This window comes from Gossypium raimondii, chromosome 7 (assembly GCF_025698545.1).
Source record: "Gossypium raimondii isolate GPD5lz chromosome 7, ASM2569854v1, whole genome shotgun sequence".
Classification (NCBI taxonomy): Eukaryota; Viridiplantae; Streptophyta; class Magnoliopsida; order Malvales; family Malvaceae; genus Gossypium; species Gossypium raimondii.
This window is the reverse complement of record NC_068571.1, coordinates 50,980,151-50,994,312: the sequence shown is the minus strand read 5'-3', so window position 1 is coordinate 50,994,312 and position 14,162 is coordinate 50,980,151. Positions and strand designations below refer to the sequence as shown.

Sequence of the window (14,162 nt, the reverse complement as noted above, 5' to 3'; positions counted from 1 at the left end):
TTTTGCCCATTCAAGCTTCAAACACCATTTCTGTAATTAGATTGTTGAAACACCAATGTCAATGGCATCGACATGTGAACAAACTAGAGGTTTTTATCCATCAGGTTTATTAATAATTTATTTTTATTAACTCCATTCTGTTTTTATTTATGTTCACCATAGTTATAAATAGGTAACCTAAATTCATTCTAAATTCGCTGTTCTATTTTAAGTTTAATATTCAATAAATTTTTATACGTAGGCAATTTAAAATTTTAATATGTTTACACGTTAGTATTATTTATTAATATAGATTGAAATTTGATATATAAAATCAAACTCAAACAGTAAATACTTGAATCCTACCTATATTTTAAATACTCTTTTTAAGTCTGGCGATGTACTAAAAAGTAGAAACCCATTCCCTTTCAGCTATGACCGATTGGGCCATAAAATATAGTGCTAGCCCAAATACATTAGACTTATAATTTCTATGTTAGATATAATGGTCAACTTTCGATCAAATCGAATAAAAAAATTTTGTGTTAATCGAGTTGACGAGTTCTATTTTATCATCTTAAATTGATTTGAATTTTTTTTCTAATCGAGTCGAGTCAAATCGAATCGAATGGAATTGTTCGAGTTAAATTAAAAAATTAAACATGTCATAACTAATTCAATGTCAGAGCACGTAAATTTAAAACCATATATATTTGAAAACTTTTTCAAAGCAAAATAAGAAAAAAAGAAGGAGAGAGAAACTTTAGTCTGATAAACTTGAATCATTAATTAACTTATTTAGATCCCAAAATTATTATTTTAGACAATTTTTAAATATTTAACCTTCTTTATATATTCTTTAGATTTTTTAAAACTATATATAAATTTTAGAATTTTTATAAATATTTTGATTTTTGTTTTTGTAATTTTTGTTGAGAGAAAACCAAATTGCTTATTTTCAAAATTGACAGGGGCCAAAGGAGTATGTATACCAACTTGTTATTCGAATTGTAAAATTCAACTCGACTCGAACTTGAAACTCAAATTATTTATTCAAGTGGACTCGAAAAAATCGAATAACTCAATTTGATTAACTCGGAATTCAATTTTTTTTCGATTTTTCAAATGGGATCGAGTTTTGCTCACCCTAATTAGGTACATATTAATTTTCCTGTATGCCCCATCTCAAAGAAGAATTATAGAAACAACATATGAAAGCTTAAAAATCCTGATATCTAGAATGCATATATATTTAATTTTGTTCAGGCCAAGTGGTATTTTAAATAAAATTCTTTGAATAATGTCATCAGAATAATCCAAATATCTGAGAAACAAGTTCACTTGCAATTTCCAAGTAAAAATTATTATTATTCTCATTATTTAAGTATTACTATATTTTTGTTTATTTTAAATCTTAAATCGATTGATTATTAGATTCATGATGCAAATAAGTTTTCCATCATCTCGAACCATGATCTTCCATTAATGTCATGGCTTCCGTTCTGTAGTTTGTCTACTTTAGTGGTGCCATTGAGACCATAACAATAAACCCCCCAACTCACCAAAATAAGTGCATAACTACACAAGCAAAATCAAAGGCATGGAAATGGGAAATTCTGAACATGATTTGAGATCATTTCAGAGCATCTCTTTATTTAAGTTTTTAGAATTTTTTGGCCACATACGGATACTACATTAATGGTCACTGACAAGGCGCTTGATAAACTCCACAACAACATTAACCGAATTGTTTGAAGCAAGGGAAATGAAAGTATCGATCTCATTCGATTCAGCCGAGCCACCACCGGCCAAGTCGGAGAGAGCCCTAATGATGATAAAAGGAACCCTTTGTTGCATACATATCAGTGCCACTGCTGCACTCTCCATGTCGACCGGGCTTACGTTGAACTTTTTGTAAATGAAGCTTCGATAAGCAGCGTTGTCTACGTAAATGCCTGCGCTTGTTCCTCGGTGGACTTGGACTACTCTCGGTGTCTCGTCCAAACATGTCGTTGCGTTTACGCAGTTCTCTAGTTCCATGTCCTGTTCACACACACATATAAGAACTTTAATTTGTGTTTTTGATTGCGTTGTGTTTATCAATGTATCGAATGCTCATACCTCAAGAGATTTAGAAATATTGAAATAAAGAGGATCGACAGGGATCCAAAAGGCGTGTTGCCGTTGCTCGGGAGTACCGTCAACGGGGAAGACTTCCTCCGGTTGGAACCAAACATTGTTCAATAGGTTGTCGTGTGAGTTACAGGCAGTCACATTTTCGGCATAATCTGCAAATTTTATGTAGCCGATGTTTCTTGTATAGTCTCCATTTGGTTCAAGGGGGAGCTCGTCAGAGGGTCCATATCCATATCTCTGCACTATGTTACATATCTTAAACCGTGTATACTTTTTTATGTATATTTAAAATTATGTTGAAATATATCTTCGAATTCAAATGTAGCGGCAGAGAAGAGAATAAAAATTGATTATTAAAAAATTAGATTGAAATGTAAGGTTTCTAAAACTGGTTTCAATTTGATTGGTTTGAATGATTGATCCAATTTGATTAAATAATTTATTAAAAACATTTAAAATAAAATATTAGAAAATAAAGAAAATCAGTTCAATCAATTTTTTTTAATTCAATTCAACTGATTCATAATACTCCTTTAATGAGTACTAATTTTCTTGAATGGATTTTCTTTTAATTAAAAGATCAAAATGTGATAGAATCCAAAAAGAGTCTAAATCCGATAGATTTGAATTTAGTCAATATTTTTTTTAAAAATTGTTATAATGCTTAATTTAGATTTTTTTAAATTCAAATTGGTCCGAAGGTAGTGTACCTGCCAACTCCAAAGGGCAGAGTGTGACCAATATTGAGGAATAGTGACAAAGCCAATGTGTAAGGAGGGGTTGGCATTTCCAGCTATTCCATAATGGACAACTCCTTCGATTTTGAATAGAGTTAACAGTAGCTGACTCGTTATTCCTGCATTTATCTATTATATAACAAGTTAGACATAAATAATTACTAAACCACATTAGTAGTCATCCGATTATTTTTTCTGTCACTTAATTATAAAAGGTTTAATTTTTTTGTCATCTAACTATCTTAAATTTTGAGTATTTTTATTTTATATTAGTCTGTTAATGACTAAAAAATAAAATCAAATAATTGAAGGATGACTTTGTAATTTTTATAATTAAATAATAAAAAATATAATTAAGTGACTACTGATGTAATTTAGTCTAAATAAAAAAAAACGATTAGTAATTATACCATGCTCAGTCCCGTCATGACTAATATAACATTTTTCTCAACAATTTTCCCGAACCGAAATCTCCTTCCTAGGAAAACCCACAAACACAAATATATATAACTATATAGAAAAGAATAAGAAAAAAGATTGGTTTTATTCAAAAGGGTTAATATATAATTTGGCCCTTAAATTTATCTATTTGTACTTAGTTGGCCGCTAATTTTTTTACTTAATTAGTCCTTGAACTTGTAGTCGTTAACCAAGTTGGTACCTCCACACTAACATTATTAGTTGTACTAACCAATCCGATGGTGCTACATGGTAGCCTCTCAGTGTACCACGTGACAAACATAAATTAAAAGAATAAAAATAAAAATATATAAATTATGTTTGTCACATGTCGTTCTGAGAGGCTGCCACATAACATCACCAGATTGGCTAAAATTGTCATCCCAGCACAAACTAATGGTGCTAGTATGGAGGGACCAACTTGGTTAACAGAATACAAGTTCAGAGACCAATTAGGTCCAGAAAAAATTTAGGGAACAGCTAGGTAAAAATAGAAAAGTTCAAGGACTAAATTATATATTATCCCTATTCAAAACTATATGTATACCATAATATATATATATATATATATATATATATATATATATATATATACATATACCAGCAATATCAATGGTGAAGTTGGTGGAAGTATAGTTTGGATGTTGAAGAAGAGGGTTCATTTCGAAAAGGTTTGGAATGAGCAAGCCTAAGTAAGGTCCGTTCATGTTGGCTTCATCGATAAGTTTTTGTGTATCTGCTGATATTGCGCCATGGGCATGGTGTTTATGAAATATGGCAACAAGAAGCATCATGCATACAACTTTCATGGCGGCTGCCATCTCTCTAAGGAACGCGCGCGCACACAAAGAGAGAATATAAAATGGTTGGAGAGTTCATGTGAGGAGAGGGGGTTTTTTATAGAGGCAATATATGTAATGGAACTCACAAACCACATGGAAATGATAGGGAGTCAAATTGTAGAGCCATTCATATGTAGTGCAAAATTATGAGTTGCTTTTTATATACATTTTGATATTTGAACTCGATTTCAATTTAGTATATAAATTTTTTAATTCAATTAGGTACTAAACGTGATAAAATTTATTATTGATAAAAATAATTAATTAAAATAATCAAAGTTTATGTTTAAATTTTGATAAAATCAAAATGGGATAGAAAGGATAAAAAATTAATGTGTAATTGTACATTTTTTTAATATGATGCTCAAGTTAATTTATTAATTCATGCAATATTTTTTTGTCATGATTCAATTCAACTTGTTCGGTCATGGCATGATAACATATATAAATTTATCTTTTTTAAAATATTCATAGGTCTCTTAAGGTTTTATTACTTTTAAGTGTGCCTCTATAAATTTAAACTTACATTGTCAAATACAAAGGAGTGTGCTCTACAGAATGAATTATGAATACCATGTAATCATCTTTTGTCACTCGTTGGGTCGTAACTTGGGAACATAAACCAAAATTTTTTTTTATAGGCATTCATAGGTCCCTTAAGCTTTGTTTGGTAAAGTGGAAAGAAAATTAATTAGAATGATGGAAAATTGAAGGGGTAGAAAATTAAAAGGATGGATTTGAACTAGGATACACATCTCTCTTATTTTCTCTCATCTTATCTTTCCAATTTAGAAGCATTGGTTTTTATGCATTAGGATGAAAAATGATACTTTCTTTCCTCTCTCGTTTCTTCCCAATTAAGTACACCTAAAATTTATTTTCCTTCTCCCATCCCTTTACTTTTCCATCCAATCAAACACACCCTTAAGATTTCTTATCCTCCACTCAGCCATTCATATTTGATTGTGGATTCAAAAAAGTACTAAAATAATAAAATCTTAAACCCTTAAAAAAATAATTTCAATTTATAATATTTTATATTCAAATCCAACCACCCATTTATTTTTCCTTTCCTTTTCAAAGAAATAGCACGTTTTTCATGCATATTCTCTCTCACCCACTTGCCATTTCCAAAATATTTATTTCAGTAAAATCACGAGGAAGTTGTTGGTTTTCATTTTTTTAAAAACAAAATTATTGATTTATATGTGCACAAAATATGAAACATAACAAGTTATTTACGTAGTTTTTATTTTTATTTTATGTATGTGGTACCTTATTCAAAGAAATAATTTATTATCTTTCAATCTCGTATAACAAGTGATTTAAGTTTTAACACACATCAGTTTAATAACCTAACATTTGCACTTAAAAATCTAGATCACTCTCCTCTAAGTTTCCCCCGCTGCAAACCAAGTAACACACTTGATTTTAGTTGCAATGTATTAACGATTACAAGTTAAAAATTAAAAATAATAATGATAAATTAAAAACTCTATTCAACTGCCTAGTTTAACCAGTATTTTTGTCTGGTTCAACCAGTTCTCATACTGTTTCCTAGGTCAACCATAAAGCCCCTCCCCGGATCGGTTCTTAATCCGACTAGTCCAATCGGCTGATCCGTCCAGTTCAAACAATATTTTTTTAATCAATAACGAGGTAAAATTGTGATATTCTTTCATCACACATTTATTTAATTTATTATACATATTGTAGTAAATTTATTTTAGGCTCACCCTTATTCACTTTCTTTTACTATTTTATTGTCTAATGTGAAAGTTTCACTTTATAATTATACGATGTTATTAATTTTAATTTTAGTTTTAATTCATGTTGTTTTTCCAATTACTATTATAACCATAATGTTATAAAAATATCCAATTTACAACAATAAAATCTTATTTATTATTATAATTTTATAATTATTTAGGTAATTTGTAACTCTAAAGTAGTAAATTACACCAAAAGTTCAATATTGATCGAAGATGATAATAAAGATGATAGATTGAAGAAGAAGATAATGATGATGAGGAGGAAGAGATTTTTAGAATTTTTTGGCTGCTCTTTTTGCACGTTTTTTAGTCTTGTTTATGCATGTAGTCTTGATTTTGCAAGTGATTTGGGGGGTTATTTTGTCATCGTTCTTTTCAATTTGGTGGATGCTCGATTCTTTTATTGATTTTGCCCACCCGTTGCTTTGATGATTTTCTTATTGTGATAATTTGCTTGCAATCAGTCTAGATATATCGTGCCTGAGTTGTGACAAAGTTGAATATCAATATGACGTAATGTTCTATTGATTCTGAGGTTGAAGCCTTTATCGTATTGATAGAGCTTGTCCTTCACTGTTGATGACGAGTGTTTGTTGTTTTTTCTTTTACTCAAATTGTACAATCTCGTTCATGTAATGAATTAATAAATTTTCTCTTTAAAAAAAATAAGTTGAAGAATAAAAAATATATATATGCATTATGTTAATATTTTAAACATTTTGTTGACTGAGTTTTAGCTTGATTGGCATGAACATTGTTGTCAATACAGGAGGACGTGGGTTTAAGTGTGCTAAAACTCATTATCTTCCTATTTATGAGTCGGGAAGGATTAAAAAAAAATATTTTATAAATATATTTTTAAAAATTGTACAATTACTTAATTATAATTTAAAAATCCTTTATTTTTTTAACATTATATATTAATTATTTTAATAACGATTATGAAATAAAAAATTAAATAATAAAACAAAAACATATATATTCACATGAAATGCATGTGATACCAATATCTAGTGTCAAGTCTAATTAAATTAACTCTCGAAATTCTGTCATATATCATCATATTATTTTTATTATAATTGTAATTAAAAATATATAATTATATAAATTGGCATGCTAGTTTCTATATCGTATTTTAATTATTTTTCATACTATGGTCATGTAACATATTCATATAATTCACCATATTTATGTTAAGACACATCATCAATAAATTATTTTAAAATATTATTTTAAATATGACAAAATGCCCGGTACTAAATAAATGAGAAACATAAATATGTCGGCTCAATTATTTGAAATCCAAGTCAGATATGGACCACTATCTCTTACCGACATGACCCGACCCGAGTAAGTTCATATAATTTAGGTTTGTTTGGTTTGCGGGTTTACCCAACCCAAGTCAAGTTGCCACCGGACCTAACTATTCAAAAACCATGGCCCAAAAGCTTGTATTGTAGAACCCTATTTTTTCCTTAAACAAAAGCTTAATAATATTGACTATAATTCTAAACCAACTCATATGCATTTAATTAATGATGGTGTAAACTAATTTTTATATATAGATGCACAGGTTTATTGCATTTAAATTAAAAGATACATTTAATTAATTTATAGTTTTATATATAAAATATTCACCCATAATATAAATTAGTGCATATGTAAAAATAATAATAAATTTTTATTTTTATATATAAAATATTTAAACATAATAAAATTTAATGCATATATATATATAAAAATTACACAATTTTAATATATTCCATAAACATATCGTTCCATTTAAAACGTTTGAAATAAATTTGCGGACATTTTAAAACAAATTTTTAGTTATGGTAAATGTCAATTATTGGAGTATTTTTAATCAATATGAGATTAAAATTAATTTTTAAATTTTTAAAATGTATCTAAAAGTATGTATTTATTATTTTGTTTATAAATTAAATAAATTTTAATTTAAGAAAAAGATAACGAGATGAAAAAATTTGCACCGATAATTATTCTTTTTAAACTAATCACAATTTTTTTTAAAAATATATTAATTAATTTAGAATATGAATAATTGATAAAGGCATTTGCATTTACAATCATATGGATCATCACCTATGATTTCTCATTTAACTATAAAGATTGAAGAGTATATTCCACACCTATGCTGCCCATGATCTTTTATCTAATTATAGCCCAGGGGGTTTTAAAAATGGAGCCAAACCAAATATACCTTCCACATCAATTGGAACTTGAAGTGCACTTTTAATCACCTCTGGTGTTGTAGTCTTGCCTTTCCAAGTGTTAAACCATGGCCCTCCTCCTACTTCTAGTGCCGCCATGTCACTTTTAACATCCAAGATCAGCTGCATTTCGGAAAGATGTAGCGGAAAGTAATGTATTAATTATGTAAGGACTAGACTTGAAATATCTTAGTTGATTGAATTTACCAAAACCAACTTTGGGAGCCCATATCATTTTTATTTGTCGAATAACAGGTTAAGGGCTCAATCTAATAGGGATTAACCTGAGGAGTACAGTGTACCCACAGCATGTAACAATTACACATATAATGGCTTTGTTACACCAAGATTATCCGTTCCTTGATTCTCATCTCAGTTGGATGAAATTTTGGATAAGCAGCAAGCCTCCATATAGATAGGACTGAGATGCAAAATTCTCTGAGGTTATACTAAAAAATAGGTGGATGTACCTGGGATGTCCCTTTATTATAGGGACCAATTTAGTTTCTGTACTATTAAAAAGAATCAAATAAGGCCAAATTGGAATAAGATTTAATATTCATTGTTTACAATTTGGATTTATTTGATTTTTTTAATAGTATAAGGACTAAATTGATCTATTTAATAACAAAGGGACTAATTTGATCCAGTCCCTATAATACAGGGACCTCTCATATGATCTTATTCCAATAGTATAAAAAGCCAAAATTGCTCAGCAAGAACTGATTCAGATGGTTTCTCCTATCTCTAAATTGATGATAAGGTGTTCATTTTAACCGTCAAGAAGGTAACAATAGCATACCTTGCCTTTACTGCCACCAACATTTTTTTCCCAGATCTTCAATGTTAGATCACCTAAACAAGTGTCTAAACAAGCTGGAGTAAGACCAGCCTCTACTGTTGGAGCACGCAATGTCGTACCTGAATCAGTTGTTGTTGCCTCTAACTCAACCTGCTCATAAACAGGACTTGATAAGAGTTCGCCGGTAAATACATTAAACTCAAGAGTAGTTTAACAATCAATCAGACCACCTATCAAAATCAACTTTCTAAGTTCTAATCTACCAGGTCCACATATCCATGGGTATTAGACTTTGCAGAATTTTGATTTTCGGTATGAAAACTCTTGACATAGCACAATGATGGGAAGATAACATCACCAAGAGAAGTAAAAATTACCATGTGTGTTTTGTTTTCTGCAGCAATGTTCCAGTAACCCCACTGGGCAATTTCCCAAGTTACAACACCATTCCATGGAACAAATTCATAGAAAATTCCATCATAGTGCACTCCAATCTGCACAACCATAAAAGATTAATTTATACGTCAAGCTATACAAAATTAACTACTACTATACAACGAAAGATTTAGTTTGCTCTGATTGCAAGGCATATATGATGTGGCACTACCCAGCTTTGGTTCTTAAAACATTAAAGAACCACCATACATGACAAGTAAAACATGAAAAAGGAGGATGCAGTTTCAACTTTCAACTTTCTTGAAACATAAACATCATCATCATCATCATCATCATAATACAAGCTTCTTTTCAGGCTACAGGAATCATTAACAGAATCAGAGAAGCAAAGAAGACATGAAAGTTGCTAGAACTGAAGTACCAATGCAGTATTTTCGAAGGTCTCAGTCAGTCCAGGCAGTTGCCTTAATCCACCAGCAGTGGTCAGAGAAATTTTTCCTCTAGCACCTTCAAAGACGTTACATTGAGCCTGTAGTAATATGTCAATGAAGAAATCACCATGGTTAAAAGGGAAAATGGTTGAGTTTTATTCATTGGAAAACCTAGCACAACAAAAATGTCTTGAGATCATCAATAGTTTAGTTAAGCATGCAAGAGTATGAAGGAATGAAGAATTACCCAAAACCATTTTCTAGGGAAGCCTCCACCCCAATTCTTTTCTGAATATGAAGGGGCATCTTGAAACTCAAACCTTTCACCATCCCACTCTATCCAGCCTGCAGTCCAAAGTCACAACCTGAGATAATATTCTTAATAAAAAAACAAGGATTTCTAAAGAGAACAAATTTCAGTCTAGATGATAGGAAACAATAGTGAGCAACATAGCAGACAGAGCACAGATGCAGGCTACAACGTTCAAAAGCCCAAGAGGAAATCAATGCAAAGTAATTCAAAACAGGAAGGAGAAAAGCAAGTGCCTGTTGAAAGTCCACTGGCCATGCAAATTTGCCAATGGGGTTCAAATATGGGAAGAGCTGCAGCCCAGCCAGCTGTGGACTTCTGCTTGGACCCAACATCACCCCATCCATATATGGGGCGTGTACTGTACTCCCAACGTGCAGTGTTAACAGTTTTTGCATAATATGTCCTGCAATTAGAACCTAAACCGGGTAAAAAGAATGCTGAACCCTAAAATGTAACTTTATCACAGCATAGACTTTCGAATAAAAACAGGAAATAGGACTTCATGGATACACCGTTCTGTTCTGATGGCATGTTTGTAAGGGAAAGAACTATAACCATGCAGCAGGAATTCTACAGGGGAGCACAAGCACATCAACCATCAAAATAATAATTCTTTTATACTTCTCACAAAGCTAGAGTTAAATGCTTTATGTTTATCTATGGAAAGCAAAAACGACAGTAGATAAAACCAAATAATTTATTTCATATGTTTGATAAATCATGCTTATGCGTTCAATATGAGGAGGCACCTGCCATCATCACAAATAAAGCCCTGATTCCAAAAAGGGCTAACTTGAAAGCCTTCCAAAACTTTTCTATTGAATTCCTACGAGAAACAACCATACAAAATATTTGAAGTTAATAAAGAATCAAGATTAAAATATATAAAATATCTCAAAGCAGCAGCATTAAGGTTTGCTTTGCGGTCATTTTCCTTCGAAGAGTAGAATCCAAATATTGCTGACTAACCTGGGGAGGAACCTCCTTACCTGGAGGTCGTGAGGCTTTGTTGGCTACAAAAGTATTCCCCAATGCTAGCTCATGTCTGCCTATGCATTAAAATTGTCAATTAGGCATGTATATTTTATCACTGCACTATTAAGGTATAAGAAGGAAAAACACCAAAAGACAATGACGAGAATAGTAGATCAACTCTACCTAACAACTAAATTCATACAATTGAGTTTTATAAGGTTTATACTTTATAACAAAGTGGTACAGCGATGCTGAACTACCCAAGAACTCATATTGTGTTAAAACTAGCAAAAAAGCATAGAGGAAATAGAACACTTTTACACTGAAGTCAACAAAGGGCCGCAGCAACTATATGTATATATATAAAGAAAAAAGTGGCATATAGACCTAATAGATGTCGTTTCATACTTCCATTACTACATGATAAAAAAACTCAGGCACAACGAGTGGCCAGTCAGAGATAAGATCTTAGATTAAAAATTCATGAAGCCAGTAACGAAGAGAACTTACTTCCCCAAAAGTTTTGAGATTCCTCGCTGTATTGGCATATATACTTGCCATTAGCACCAAGAACTTGTGCCCCAACTCCTGTAAATCTAGGTCCGTGTTGCAGCATTTCCAATGGTGTCAGTGTCCTCTTAAATGCAGGATTCTCCACCGAGTACATGAAGCAAAAGCTCTGTTTTCGTGCTGGGATTGATACCTTAAAGTACCAACCCTCAAAAAATTGTCGAGTAGTCCCATCAAAGTGGTACCTATATCCAACTAAAGCTTTTCACCATTGGAATTATATAAAATTGACCCTTTGCTAAGCTGATCACCATGAATGATAGCCTTGAGGAACCTGATATTAACACTTTAAGAAACGCTTGGATTGAGTCATCTTACGTTACTGATAGGAATGTGAGATTCCTTCTCGGATTAACATATTTGATTCAACAACTTTCATATGATATTACCAACATGGTCAAAATTTTGGTAATGTAAGAGTAATCCCAATACCATCATTTTATATTACTGAGTGATTTTTGACAATTTTACATCCATTTTCAATGACTTTGGTCCATTTTTCTTAAAAATCAATGAATCAAAATTTCCAATTTTTTGACAGAATCCTTGTAACATTTTAATTTTATTTATTATTGTCATTTTGTAGTATAATTTAATAGCTTTTTCATCCTTAAGAACAATTTAGTAAAAATGGTATCAGATTATCTTATATTCTTTAAACCACTCAAAAGAATCTTACATTTCAACCAACTAAACCAAACCAAAAAATAGTAACATTCTTATACCAAAATAATCAAATATTCTCCAATCCACCATTTTATCACCTATAACCTTTATAAACTATAATTTCAAAAAAAAAAATTACCGAACGTAGAAAAGACTAAATTTAGCTTAAGCAATAGCAATTCAGATTTTTACGGTCTAACCATTTTCAGAAAAAAAAAAAGTAAAAGTTTCAAAAAGGAAAAGCGAAGTCAAACCTTGAATATGAAAATTACTCAAGTTCAACTTAAGCAATTCAAATTCAGTAAAGGCAACTTAGAAGAGTCGAATTACCCGCTGTGAGGAGTCCGAGTCTCTCGATTAACTGGCGTGGGGACATAAACCGGACTGACGGAAACGGACCTCTTGGCTGCCGGAGAAGAAGTTTCGGATTCAATCTCGGAGACGGAGCTGCATGCGACAACCGGCGAGTTCGATCGAAACCCTAGCCTAAGAGGGCCGAGTTCTCGTGGAGATGCATTGAAAGTTGAAGATTGAGAGAATTTAAGGGTGGATTTGGAGTTTAGAGAGTGAAGTCCAATAAAACAAGAAGAAAATTGGTGAAGCTGGTTGAGTGAGTAAATGTTTGGGTCCATGGAAATTGGAATATCTCTGAAATCTGAAATAAGTGGAGGGAAATAAAAAGGAGGAGAAAATTTTGAAACTTGAAAGAAATGAGAAGTTTGGAATTTAAACTGAAAGCGTTTTTTTTTTTTTTTGGTAACAACTATGAACGTGCCATTAACGACCTGAAGTTGAGTGCACGTTTGAGCAAGTGGAGTGTAAGTTTGAGCAACACGTGTAACAGACATTGGGATGGAAATAATGTTCACAAAAAATACGACCGCACGGCTCACAACCTAAAATCAACTGTTATCACAAAAATAAGAGTAATAATGTTGGCTGAATTTGCCAAAAAAACAAAAAAAAGGGAAAAAATTGGCTGTTTATCGGACATATTTATCAGAATATACTGATTTGGAAGGGGAAAGATGAAAATATGTCTAGCAGAACGCATTTTTAGTTGATTTTGTAAGAAATTAAACACGCTCTAACGCACTTTCTTGCCTAGTTAGAAGTATTAATACCTTTAAAAAATATCAATTAAAAGTATTGATACCCTAAACTTTTATTAGAATATGGATTACCAATACATTCTTAAGGGTATCGATACTTCAGACTAGGTAGGAAAGTGTGTCCAATAAGGCACATTTTCTTATAAAAATTCATTCTTCAAGACTCGTTTTTAATTTTTCTCTTCAAAATCGATCTATTCCAATAAATATGTTAGAAATCGACCTAAACAACCAAATCTCTTTTTCTTTTTCTTTTTCTTTTTTACTTTTTGGCTAATTTAGCCAATAATGTTATTACAATTTGTATATTATATTTTGTTTTAAATATTTACTTCCTTAAAAAGCTACTTTTAAATATCTTAATTAAATTACCAAACTTCTCATCCCTTAAAATAGCCTTGATTAGTAAGTCCTTGAACTATACCCAATTTTATATTAGTCCTTAAAGTATTTTTCACAATTAATTAAATTATTAATTTGGAAATCGAAGTATAGTTGAAGGGTAGTTAACTAATACAATCTTTAAAATAAAAATTTATTAACTTTATTGCTTTCCACAGTATAAGATGTATATATTAATATTATATATATGAGTGTGTGTGAATTTATTTATAAGTACGTTGTACCTATTGATAATTTTTTTAACATTTGTTTAAATTATAACCACGTTGTGCGGATGAATTTTAAACATTTTTATTAGGAATAAATATTAAAATTTTATATAAATTTTAGTTTAATGTG

At 31.0% G+C, this 14,162-nt stretch overlaps 2 protein-coding genes across 2 annotated transcripts; both read right to left on the bottom strand.

The window, feature by feature from the left end:
- Positions 1–1,586: 1,586 nt before the first annotated feature.
- LOC105803257 (bark storage protein A) lies at positions 1,587–4,197 on the bottom strand. The gene is made up of 5 exons (XM_052633116.1): positions 3,913–4,197; positions 3,263–3,330; positions 2,826–2,981; positions 2,101–2,352; positions 1,587–2,022 (listed from the first exon to the last, which is right to left on the bottom strand). Exons 1-5 carry the CDS (start codon positions 4,130–4,132, stop codon positions 1,675–1,677), a joined length of 1,044 nt encoding a protein of 347 aa, XP_052489076.1. The 5' UTR covers positions 4,133–4,197; the 3' UTR covers positions 1,587–1,674.
- Positions 4,198–7,928: 3,731 nt separating this feature from the next.
- Positions 7,929–13,195, bottom strand: LOC105762967 (tocopherol cyclase, chloroplastic). The gene is made up of 10 exons (XM_012581074.2): positions 12,640–13,195; positions 11,584–11,828; positions 11,068–11,147; positions 10,848–10,924; positions 10,332–10,501; positions 10,033–10,130; positions 9,776–9,883; positions 9,336–9,452; positions 8,959–9,108; positions 7,929–8,279 (listed from the first exon to the last, which is right to left on the bottom strand). Exons 1-10 carry the CDS (start codon positions 13,155–13,157, stop codon positions 8,103–8,105), a joined length of 1,740 nt encoding a protein of 579 aa, XP_012436528.2. The 5' UTR covers positions 13,158–13,195; the 3' UTR covers positions 7,929–8,102.
- Between the last annotated feature and the right edge of the window lie 967 nt (positions 13,196–14,162).